The sequence below is a fragment of the Ursus maritimus genome, unplaced genomic scaffold, assembly GCF_017311325.1.
Source record: "Ursus maritimus isolate PB19 unplaced genomic scaffold, ASM1731132v1 scaffold_19, whole genome shotgun sequence".
Taxonomy (NCBI): domain Eukaryota; kingdom Metazoa; phylum Chordata; class Mammalia; order Carnivora; family Ursidae; genus Ursus; species Ursus maritimus.
In genome coordinates this window covers 12,529,661-12,541,747 of record NW_024424341.1, presented here as the reverse complement: position 1 = coordinate 12,541,747, position 12,087 = coordinate 12,529,661, and the positions used below count along the sequence as shown (strand labels likewise).

Here is a 12,087-nt window from a genome sequence, read left to right as displayed (position 1 = left end):
ATCTCTTCTCCCTTCTGGGCACACACTTGGGTCTCTCTCCTCCTTCCTCCAGGGTCCAATCTCCCCCAAGCAGCCCGAATCAGTGATCCAAATCTGCATTCCCGGCAGGGCCAGGGTCCCCGGGGCTTGCCGCCTAATTATGGTTTCCCCCCTGGCACACTGAGGTTCTGTGGAACCCTTCACTCCCCACTTCGGGGAAAAAAAAAAGTTGCAGTTTCCACCTTTTGTCCAAGGCGATGGACAGTTTATTGAGGCTTCTAAAAAGTAATGAGTGGCTCTGATTATGTTAAAATCTCTTTTAATTAAATATTTTGCATTTTACAAAGGCGGCTGCAGTTTCTTTTACTTTTTAAATCTAAGAGTATAACCTGTTTCCTTTCTGTGATAATACTTTAGCTCATACCCAGAAAAATCAATAGGTGTAAAAAATTAAATTAAACTTGTATTTTTAAACTATGAAACAGTTTCGGGGGAAACACAAATGTATATATTTATATTACAAAAAAAAACATTAAATGCCTGTACAGGTGTCTTAATTTCATAATTTACTTCAAAGATATGGAATTATCAATTTAAATACAAAAATGCTACATTAAATATACAGAATAAGATTTAATACAAATCCTTTTTTAATTTTTTCTTTCGGTTGGTTAAGACATTTTTGTGTGAGGAGATGTTTACATGTGTATGTCGTCCATCTCCACGAACTATAAACTTTTTAATAGGAGGGGTAGTTTTGTTTCTCTCTCGTTGATGGAAAAATAACTGCCAAGGCCATGTTTTTTAATAAATTAGGAAAGTCCGGGACCGACGCAGCCCGCGTTAAATGTCGGACATACCTTTCTTCAATTCATAGGGAGAGTCTTTGCACAGGTCTAGCTGAGACTGGCTCCGCAACATTTTCGGGTCTTTAGCCAAAGCGTCCGCTCGGTTCAACACGGTCTGGTTTAATCCATTGAAATGAGAGCCCGGACCGGTTGTAGGGCCTGGCCCTGGCCCTGGGTGGCCGTGAAGGTGTCCAAAGGAGCCATAGTTCGTGTAGCCGGGATAGAAGGGCGCCGTGTAGTAGAGAGGCCGGGACAGCACCGTCCCGCCTGGGAAGGGACACTGCGCCGAGGGCGAGCGCGATGGCGCCGGGGCCGGCGACGCGCGGCTGCCTCCTAGGGCTTGCCCCGCTACCGGCCCGGGGCACGGTGGGCACGGAGAGCCTTCGCTCCCGCCGCCCCCGTCCTTGACCTTGTCCGAGGATGTAGCGATCTCTGCCAGAGACCACAGTTTGGGCTTGGCGAGCACCGCCTGCGGCGGCGGCGGTGGCGGAGAGTGTATGACCGAGGGCCCGCCGGAACCGGGGGGCAGCTCTCCCGCGGTTGGGTGCGGGCCCGGAGCCGGCGCGCCCGAGGGGTAGTGAGGGGCCGGGTCCTCTGCCAGCCGCGCTGCCGCTGGCCCGGCCGGGGAGGGCCCGCCGGCGCGGGGGGGCCCGGGCAGCGCGTCGAGGCGGCCCTCGGATGGCGGCTCCTTAAAATCCGAGTCGCTGAGGCTGCCCTCCGTCTCCTTGCCGGCGGGGGTGGGCGGCCCCTGCAGCCGTTCGCAGCCCGAAGCCGCCTTCTGCTCCGCTCCTCCTGCGGGCGAAACCCCAGGCCGTCAGGGGCGCGGAGGCCGCGCGGCGGGGCTCAGGTCCCCGCCCGCAAAGGCAGAGACCCTAGCCCCCAACCTCCAGGCCCCCCTTTTCCTTCTTACTCCCGCTCCAACACACCCTTTCCCGCGTCCACCAACCTGCTTCGGGGCCCTCGGAGTCGCCCTTGTCCTCCTGCTTCTGGGGCTCATCCTCGTCGTTCTTCTCCAGATCAATGTTCTCCTCCTCCTCCTCGTCCTCGCTGCGGTTCCGCGGCGTCCACGTCATCTTGTTCTCCTTCTTGAGGCGCCGGCGCGCGTTGGCGAACCAGGTGGACACCTGGGTGAGGGTCATCTTGGTGATGATGGCCAGCATGATCTTCTCGCCCTTGGTGGGGTAGGGGTTCTTGCGGTGCTCGTTCAGCCAGGCCTTGAGCGTGGCGGTGGCGTCTCGTGTGGCGTTCTTCCGGTACGCGGGGTCCCCGTAGGGGTAAGAGCCCAGGGGCGCCGCGTATGGGTGGTACCCCAGGGAGCCTGCCATGCCCGGTGTATGATCGTAGGGCGAGCCCTGCAACGCACAGGCAGAGAGAAGGTGAGAGTGGACCGTGGTCTCCAGTACCACCTAGACGACCGAAGCACACTTTCCCTGCGCCCAGGGGTCCGCGAGCCGCGAGGCCCAAACTCTGACTTCCCCTGGGGTAAGGCTGGCGGGCTCAGACCCAGGGGCAGCTCCTCCTCCTCGGTAGGCAGCGGGGGCGCCAACTCCTGACTCCCGTTCTTCGGGGACGCCTGAAGCCGTCCTGGCCTCAGCGGCACCCGGTGGGCCCCCGTCTGCCTGGGCAAGTCCGCCCCCCAGGCGCAGATCCGGCCACCTCGGCCAGGCCCTCCACCCAGACAGAGGCCTGGGCAGCGGCGGCGACTCGGCACTTCGTGCCCGGGTGGCTGCACGTTAGGCGCAAGGGGAGAGAGCAAGGGAAGTCAAGGCATGTTTCCCCCCACAGAAAAAAGCAAAGGAAAAGCTAAGCCTTGTCTGGGCACTCCCACCCCTCCAAAAATGTTACCCCAAACCGAACCCACGGCGCTTTTCCAGAAAGTGCACCCGGCCGAAAAATCCCGGATGCACCGCAGCTCGGCCGACTTTTCTGAAATTTAATACCTCCAAATCGGATTGCGAAGATAGGATTACGGATTTGCAACATTTTGGAGGACTAATTAAAGGCGAGGCCAAACACATTTACATAGACTTAGCACGCTTCTGCTCAGATTTCTGGTCCATTTCTTTTGAACTACTTTTCCAAAATGGCAAAACCAAAAAAATAAAATAAAATAAAATTTGCAGGGCGGCCTGGACCTCACGTTTGAACCAAATGTTGCTCTTTAATTGCAGCGACCTCTCCCCCAAAAACCCTCTCCTCCAGCTCAGCTGCCCAAGCAGGACGCAGCTCTGCCCTCCGAGCAACTCCTGAGCCCGAGGCCCGGGCGAAGCCGAGCGAGACAGTCGCCCAAGTTTGCAGGGGCCGCGAAGCTTGGCGGGGGCGGACCGCGGTGGCGCCAAGGCCCGTGTCCTCCGCAGCCCCCGTCCGCCCCGCGCGGCCCCAGCTGCCCTTGCCCGCCGCGGCTCCCGCTCACTCACCACGTACGACGAGAAGGCGGCGGCGGCGGCTGCCGCGGGGTCGGCACCGTACTGGAGGTGCGAGTTGTAGCCCGGCGAGGGCGCCGTGAAGGCGGTGGAGCCGGCGTAGGGCGAGAATGCGGAGCCCGACGACGAGCGGCCGAGCTCATCCGTGCGGGGCCCCGAGATGACGCTGGTGCTGTACGCCGGGCACGAGTAGAGCGCCAGCGAGGCGGACGGCTGGTACAAGTAGCCCTGCGGGTAGGACATGGCCACACACGGGCATGAGGCGCGCCGCGCCGCGGCCGCCAACGAGCCGGGCGGCGCCCTGCGAGGGCGAGCGGGCGGGCACCTGGCCTCCGGCTGCCCCCGGCTGCCGCTTCTCGGGCCCCGGCTCCCGGACTCTGGCCCGCGGCGCCTCCTCGCTGGCTTCCCGCGCGCCTCCGGCTGCGACTGCCGAGCCCTCTCCTCTGCGCGCCTTGCTCTCCCCGGCTGGGTTTCCCCCCCTCCCTTGCTGCTTTCTCTTTTTCCCCCTCGTTCTTTGCACTGGGGGGCTCTGCTTTTGGCTTCGCAAAGGTCCTGCCAAGATGCTAAGTTGGAAATTGAGGATTCTGACGCCTTGTGCGCGCCTGAAGCTCCTCCTTCCCGGGGTGTAGTCGGTGGGAGGACTGGCAAGAACCTCTGGGCGGCCGCAGCCAACCCGGCCGCCAGGCGCGCCTCGCCCTCTCCCTCTTCCTCCCCGGCTCCCTCTCCCGCTCGCTGGCGCTCCCCTCGCCCCTCCCTCGCGCCCGCCTTCTTCCTCCCTGGTCTCCTCCCTCTCCACTCCCTCCCTTTTTCTCCCCCCCGGCCCTCTCCCTCTCTCTCTCTTTCTCAGACTCTCGAGCGCCGGCCCCAGGATGACAATCACATCCCAGGCGCGCCGATCTCTTCCAACTTTCCTTCCCTGCTAAGTCGGGGTGGCGTGACGGTTCCGACACAAGGCGGGCCCTGGTGGCGGGTCCGGTCGCTCCGAAGCACAAAGGCAGCGAGGCGGCGGACTGGGCGCCGGCGAACGCTCTGTTCTGTGCTTGCCACAGTAAATCGCGGAGTTAGCGGATTTCTAGTTCCGCAAGAGGCTGGGCTCCCAAGCGGACCGTCGCCTACCCGCCCTGGCTTCTCCCCCGAGCCAGGGAAACGGAGAGGGAGTTGGAGACCTGGAATAAAGGTCCCTGGGAGAGACGGAGGGATGCCCTCGTTCGGGGCGCAGGGAGGCCGAGATGACTGTCCCTCTTCGCCAGCAGCAGCAGGTGGGCGAGAGACGGGCCTTGGACAACTGCACATCTCCGGCCTCCCTTCCACCAACTCCCCGCCAAACGGCGAGGGAGGGGCGGGGCCCGGGACTACAGGGATAGCCTTTCTCTAGAGGAGAGGTAATGGGCAAGAGCTGCCATAGGAAGAAGCAGCTGTGCCGGAGTAGGTCTCGGGACCCCCTTCGCCCCCGCCATGCCTCGCCGCCTCTTCCTTGGGGCTTTCCATCCGCAGCTCCCCCTGCCAGGCCGGTGGTGGTGGTGGAGGGTGCGGGTCCCCTTCCCCTTAACACGCGCTTTAGCACCCGCCCACGCTCCATTGCAAACACTCGGCATTGCCCAACCCAACCACTGTTTGTTCAGCGAGGCGCTGGCAAGGCAAACACACACCACTGAGTCACAGGCAGAGCCCTTGCCCACGACGGCCACACAGTTAGAATACAAAACAGACCCCCTGCCTGTCTCTCCACCCGAGCCGCCACAAGCCAGAAGCACTCGAACTCTGGGACAGACAGGGGCGCTGGTGAACCAAAACAGGGGCTGGCACAGTGTTGGGCACTCCACTAGAGCTCAGTATTTCAGGGACTTCGTGAGCTTTTATAAAATCGGGCCACACGCAAGCCGAAGGACAACTACACAGTTCCCCGCGATGACTTTGACAAGCAAGATACACTTTATTTCCATAGCTCCAGTCGCAGCACACTAACCCACTCGGTAAACTCGGACGCGCTCTGCGCCGGGACTTCACGCACGCGCGCTAACTCCTCCTCCCCCCCGGCTCCGCCCCTCAAGCAGACATTCGACAATCTCTCGGTCAGCCCCGCCCTGTCCCTCCCTGCCTCCATCTCTAATTGGAAGGTGGCCTCCGCTGGCCCCGCCCCTCGGCGACGTGAACCCGCTTCCCTACGAGTCACGGCGCCGAGGGGGTGGGGCTGGGTGGGGCGTCGGCGCGCTATTGTCATGGAGACGAGAAGCCTGCGGCCGCGGAGGCGGGTACAGCCCGGTCCAGGTGGCTGCCAGCCGCCCGAGACTGAGGCGAGGCCGAGAGACCGGGACGGCCGGAGCTGGAGAGAGCGCGGATCTGGCCAGTGGCGGCTTCTCGGACAGCCAAGGAGAGGTGTCCTCCCGGGCTTGGTGTAGGTCGGGTGGTCGCGGGGAGCTACCCCGCCCCGTTCCCTTAGCTCCCGCCTCTCGCGGCCCTTGTGCTCCTCAGCGCCCGCCCCCGGCTCCGCCCGCCGCCGCCGCCGCCGCTGCCGCCGCTGTAGCCCCTCGCGCTAACGGTCGGTAGCGGCCCGCGCGCGCCGCCCGCCGGGGGCTCGAGCCAGCCACGAGGGAGCGTCCGCGGCCCGCGCGCTCGCGCGGCGGAGGAGAGGTGAGTCCGGGGTCCCCCGTCCCGCAGCGTTCCCGCCCGATTGCGGGCGGGCTCACTGCCTCTCGCGCCGCGTCCGAGTCCTTCGTGGACCGGATGGACGCGGCGGTGTCCCGCGCGCCTCCGGGCGCCGGGTGGGCGTGGGCCGCGTGAGTGTTGGGCGGGCCTTTCCTGATGTCACGGTCCCCGGGCGGGCGCGCGTGGGCGTGTCCCCTCCAGCCGCGCGCGGCCGCAGCACCCTCTCGGCTCTCGTCCAGGATGCTGTTTTCTGACATGGAGCCATGGAGGTTTGTGCCACCGAGAATCTGAGTCTGTCACACAGACATCCTCATTACATCATCCTGCCACTCTGGGCCGCTAGGCTATCCCCCCCGCCCTCCCCTTTTCCTTTTACTGTCTTCTTTTTGGTGTCAAGGACTGGAGAGAATCCTGAAAGATATTGAAGCATTTCGAATTTATGGTTCTGTTGCTGTGGTTGTCACCTCCGCTCTACGTCAAATTTAAGACTCATTTCTTAAGGATGTCTCTATTTTCTGCTTTATTTGCACATTGATGGCTCTGCTGCTTGGCTGGCCACGGCCGCCCGGCGTCTCAGACTTGTGTTAATATGTGAAATGGAAGAACTGGTCATTAGCAGGCAGATGGGATTCAAATAGCATCTGGCGGGGGTTCTCAGCGTTCCTGTGAAAGTTTTTACGCTTACGCTGGTAAACACGAGGTTTTTAGCTTTGATCTTGGTAGTGGTGACTGTTAAGGTCCCCTCTCCCCTGCCTTTCTTCTTTATTCATCAGCTTTCCCGTTTGGGAACTTGCTTACTTGTTAAGCTGTAGTTTCACTGGTCTCTGATCACTGAAGCTTTCTCCCCCTGCAGAGGTGGGAGCTCTCTCCCTCTCCTTCCACATTACCAAGATAACTCCTTTTTTTGGCGGGGGTTGGGGAAGGTGGGGGTGGGGGCAGGGCAGGAGGATTACTCTTGCATTTGTATCTTTCTCAACATTTTAACTTACACTGGGAATAGGCATGCCCGGATTGTTTTTAACGTAGGACTTTAAAAAATGGTAATTTTAAGACTTCCTAAAGGTTTATTGGTTTGTCATGTCTGCAAGGATCCAGTTATGCATAACTCTTAAAATTGAAAGCTTTAAAATAAAATCCACAATTGTATTCCTAAGACATGGCTACAGAGCTTGCTCTTCGAGTTTTGGCTGTACAGTTGTCATTGTTTAAATCAAGTGCAAAAGAGGTTATTCCTGTTTATTTAGTGTAATAACTGTTTACAGTTAAAACTTTAAAGACTCATAAAAGTAGGTCTGCTGTATTTTAAAGATCTCATCATTCTTGTGGGAGAGACACAACACCGGCGCTAAGAAAGGCAACAGATTGCTTCTGTCATATCGCTTTGCTGTTTTGGAGTGTACTTAAAGGATTATGATTGATAAGGCTGTCTTGCCAGAGAATGTTGACACAGGTGTGCATCGTTATCTTAATTAAGATCCTGAGAAAATGTTGTCTATAAAATGGTGACATAAGAAGGGCGGCATATTTTTGTACAGTTTTGCTTTTGGAGAATTTAATTGCACTTGAAACCTGCCTTTGAGCTTCCAGATTTTGTGAGCACTCTGGCAACAGAAGTTTTAGAGAGAAATGGTAGTTTAATGTTAAGTGCTCTGGCATGTAGTAATACTACTTGTGGCTTTTGGGCCATGCCTTTGTCAGCTTTCTTTGTGCTCTATCTTTGTGGAGTCACGGTTACTAATTTAGAAAGAAAAGCATAAATGGGACAGTCTGTTATTAAGCAAACATTTATTAGTGTTGAGAATAAATCTGTAGAGAAAGGCTCGCTTCATGTGCAGAAACAGGAATATAATAAAAAGGTAAATATATGAGAAATTTATGCCACTTTATATTTTGGAAAACCGTCTCCTAGACCGTTTTAATGATCTAAAGTAGTTTCTCTTTTCACATCATCAAGTAGCTTGGCTGTTTGTGGAATGCCTTGTTTTTCTTTCCAGAAATAGAAGAAAACTGTTTGATTTCTTCCAAAATATTGGGTATAAATTCGAATTATGAGCAAGAGAAGTCAGGGCATTTAGCCTCTTATTAGTTTAAGGATCGGAATCATAACCTGGGCGACCACTAAAATAATATTACTGTCCTTTACTTCAAATTTCTGAATGCAAAAACAATAGCAAGAGGGATGCTGCTGATCATTTTACCCTTGGCTCACCCAGCACCTAATACCCTTTAACATAAGTATTGCATTAAGATTCCCCCCTCTCTTTGTAGCTCATGATTTCCTGGAAGCTGGCTGTCCATCAGTGGTGTATATAAGATGTGTGAGTGTTTTTCTTTAATATTAAAACTCATTGTAGAAAGAGGAAATGAAAGTGGAGGAGGCCATAGGCATATGATCGGAGAAGCCAGGTGTAGAGTCACAGCTCATTCGTGACTCCAAGGCTAATTAGCTGGCTAGAATTACATGGTAAACTAAAATCAAAGAAAGACTTATTTAGATTTGTTTGCTGAAACTAAAACAAGAGTATTAATTTTGAGATAATTGCTTTACTTATGCCCCAACGCCCCACATCAAAATTTTTCTTCTGGCAGCTAAGATCAGCATCCCTGCGCTGTTATCCATGTGTTATTTTCAAATTGTATATGCTGCGTTAAAAGAAGTGAAATAAGAATGGGAACTAATTACCTATTGTCTGTCTTAATGAATAACACCGCATAATTGTTAATATATTTTTACATTATATCTTTAGGAAAAATTTAAATGTTCTTCAGTTGATAACGTGCAAGTCAGTGAAATCATGTAGTCGTAAGTGAATTAAACATGTTCTTTAAATTAGAATATGAAAACAGTATCATATTTTGGAATAGTGTTTTAACTCTGAGAGAGCACAGCCTTTTTTGTGTGGTAATAGCTCAGTACCTGTGTGTTTTTCCCTTCAATTTCTGCATTTTATTGGCTCCTTTAATGTTAACAGATTTTTGGTATATTTTTAGCTGTTTTATAGAGAATAATTGTTCTTAAAAGATGCAACTGATACAACTCTAAGAACATGTAAAATCCTGGAATTGTTTTTTTCCTTGCGCAGTAGCGACTAGGGTTTGCAGTCCCAGCACTACTCCGAAGCGTGATACTTGTAACTTATTTCTGCATAAATTTGCAGTATTTTTATAGGTAGAGTATACCTAAGCACCAATTTAGTTTGACAAATTAACTTAGATGCTTCAAAATTGAAAACCAGTATATTCTAATGTAGTTCAAGTTTAAATCTTTATTAGTAAGGATGCACGTAACATTTGTTCAGGAGAAGGAAATATCATTTTCTCCTGCAGTTGTCATTTATGTAATTCATTTTTCTAGACTTTTCTCGGGCTAATGATATTCCACACCTCAATACAGCCTTTATTTGTTTATTTGGCGTAATATGGAGTGATACCTTGGAGGAAATTAGATTAGATATTCATATCTAGTATCCCAAAAGTATTTAACTAGTCTTCTGTGTTTCTTTAAACAGAATCATTTTTTTTTTTTTTTTTTTTTGGTGCAGGTTATAAGTATGATGCTTCCATACTACATTTGGATGTTTTCAGCTAAGCTCACTTCTGAATTACAGGGTTCCTCCAAATGTTGGCTGAAATCTGTCCTTGCATACCCCCAAGCTCATCTGCAAGTGAGTGTCTGCAGCACAGTGTGTTTGTGTGTGGAATAAACGCAAAATAGCATCAGGGTTGGTTTTACCAAAGCATTTATATTAGTAATAGGAACTAAGTACAGAATGTAAAGAATGCCTCTGGAGGCCTTTGATTATTAAAATTTTACTGAACAAAGGTTCAGTAAATAGAAAAATTTTGGATTTGTGGAAATACACTGAATAATTACTTTTTAATGCTATCATCGGGTGGTGAAATTTATAAACTCAGTGCTTTCCATGAAAGTCAAGACTGAGGTTATATTCTATAGAAGTGGAATTATCATTTAAAGGAAATAATCCGTTTATCCCAAATTACAGTTTTTGATTATTTTCATTACCAGTTCTTTTAAGAATAAATTTAATGGAAGGATCAGCTCCAGGCATGGGTACTCAACTCTTTCAGTGACAAAGGGGGTATAGGTGTGTGTAAAACTTGTCATTTCTCATCAAAACAGGGCCTGCTGAATATAAGCAGATGAGAAAAAATTATTGTGCAGAATATTCGTGTTGTCTATTGGGGAGAGCAAGGAACTGGGTTTAGTGATAGAGAGTATTTTGTTAAGTAAAAAAGATGGTTGTATGACCAAAGGAAAAAAGGCTAATTGAAGCAGAAGGCAGCTCTAGTTAGTCCAGTCTACAGTAGAGCAAATGCTTCTCTGTAAACTTTCCAAGGGCTGAAAGGGATTTTTAACATAAAGATGAAGTGATATATAATTGTTTTTAAATAACACACTTGTGTTCCCCTGTCACTGATCGGGTCTTACGGAGACGGGGTTTCATGTGAGACCAGGGGCTGATGCCTTATCGCCAGTTAGAAAATACACAACCGGAATCTAAGGAAAATGTGAAGCAATGGGCAGTCGGAGTTCCTCCCCCTTTGCCTTTAAGCTTCATCTCTGTTGCTGTTGCTGTTGCCATTGCCGTTGTTGTTGTTTTAACCACGTGTAAAGTTGTTGAATTTAAAAGATAAGGGATTGGGTGGGGTTCTCCCCCCCTCGGGGAAAAATATAGGAGAAATCTACACCTATATGCAAATTGGTTTTGTCTTATATCTGTCATCAGCCCAAATTTATTATTAAGATTCATATTTCATGTATATTAGTGATACTCAAATGTATTCAAACTGGTACTCCTTTTATATAAAATAGGTGGGAGGGTCCCCTGTTTTAAAAAATATATGAAGAAAACCTGTCCTTTCAACAGTAGTGGGTCCTGGTTGATTAATTGAGAAGGTGGTGCTAAATGCTCTCTCGTGGAAATAGCTAGAGTACGCTTTTTGAGAAATGTGTCATTCAGGAATAAAATCAATTGAAGTATTGGTAATTAAATTGTAATTCCATGAAGGAAGGAAGTGGAAGGAAAGCTGAAGCTAACTATTGCTGTTTTTCTTTTTAAGAATCTGCAGTTCATAATGGAGCTCCTGTACTGGCTGTCGGAAGGAGGAGATTCGGAAGATAGGGAGGTAATATTATCTCTTTTAAAAGAATACTTTCCTCTGTAATCCTGAGCCTTTATTACATATAAGAACTTTATCTACCAGCCAGCAATTTCTTTAAATGTGGGGTATGGAACGATCTGATTTTCCCGTGCTGAGTTTTGAGCTGCTGCTCCTTAGGGCTGTGGGTTGTGCCGGGAGAGCTGAGAAATCTCATCGAGGCGTACTCAGCACCCTTAAAATAGCTTCTTTCTGAGAATTAGATCTGTGATGGTGGCCTCCCCAGTTCTGGTGGATGTCCTTGTCCTTTGTGGCTGATGTGCGTGCGTTCAGCATGTTGCTTGGCTGTCCCCGCTTACCTCCCAGTCTTTGTCGCCTTCTCTGGAGCGTACTCTCTGCAGGGCGATCTACTGACAGCCTCAGCCAGACTCCGAGTGGGAGACTTGGTGCTTGACCACTGGCTTCAGAGCTCTGCCGAGGAGAGAGCTGGGCCCAGCCTGGGCTGCTCCGGAGCAGGGGCTCACACACGCATGGGTCCTTTAGGTCCCTTTCCATGTTCCTCGCAGTCCTAGGCTACGGGGTACTACTTTCTTTTTCCTCTCACTAGGTTGGCTTGCTGCTCCCTCTGCAGCTGTCGCAGGGATTCCCATGGAATGGAGGACTCTTGTTTTCCTCTGGATGATATCTTTGATCATTTACCCGGGTGTGTGTTCATTTGCAAAAATCCAGTGTTAGTGTCCCAAGAACGACTGTAAGATTCTTGAAGGACAAAATTCACGCTCAGTTGGTATCCGTAAGAAAAGCTTTTCTGTCTCCTCGTGCCGTGTTGCCACATTGAATATGCAGGTGAAATTAAAAACAGAGTAAAACCCTTTTATGAAAGACCAGTGCCTGTGTCTAAGAATATTTATATAGGCTTAAGTTGTGGAATGGTATTTATATCCATTTCTTTTTCCTTTTTAAGAAAAATGATATACTTTTCTAGTCACCAAAAACATCTACTTCCTCAACTATACCCATGGAGTGATATTAAAAGGATAATAAAGGGCTTCATGGTGTCCACTGATACA

The 12,087-nt window shown here is 51.1% G+C and overlaps 1 protein-coding gene across 1 annotated transcript; it reads right to left on the bottom strand.

Annotated features, from left to right (window-relative positions):
- Positions 1-522: 522 nt before the first annotated feature.
- Positions 523-3,908, bottom strand: IRX5 (iroquois homeobox 5). The gene is made up of 3 exons (XM_040633315.1): positions 3,245-3,908; positions 1,774-2,179; positions 523-1,619 (listed from the first exon to the last, which is right to left on the bottom strand). The coding sequence occupies exons 1-3, from the start codon at positions 3,491-3,493 to the stop codon at positions 823-825; spliced, it is 1,452 nt and encodes a 483-aa protein (XP_040489249.1). The 5' UTR covers positions 3,494-3,908; the 3' UTR covers positions 523-822.
- Between the last annotated feature and the right edge of the window lie 8,179 nt (positions 3,909-12,087).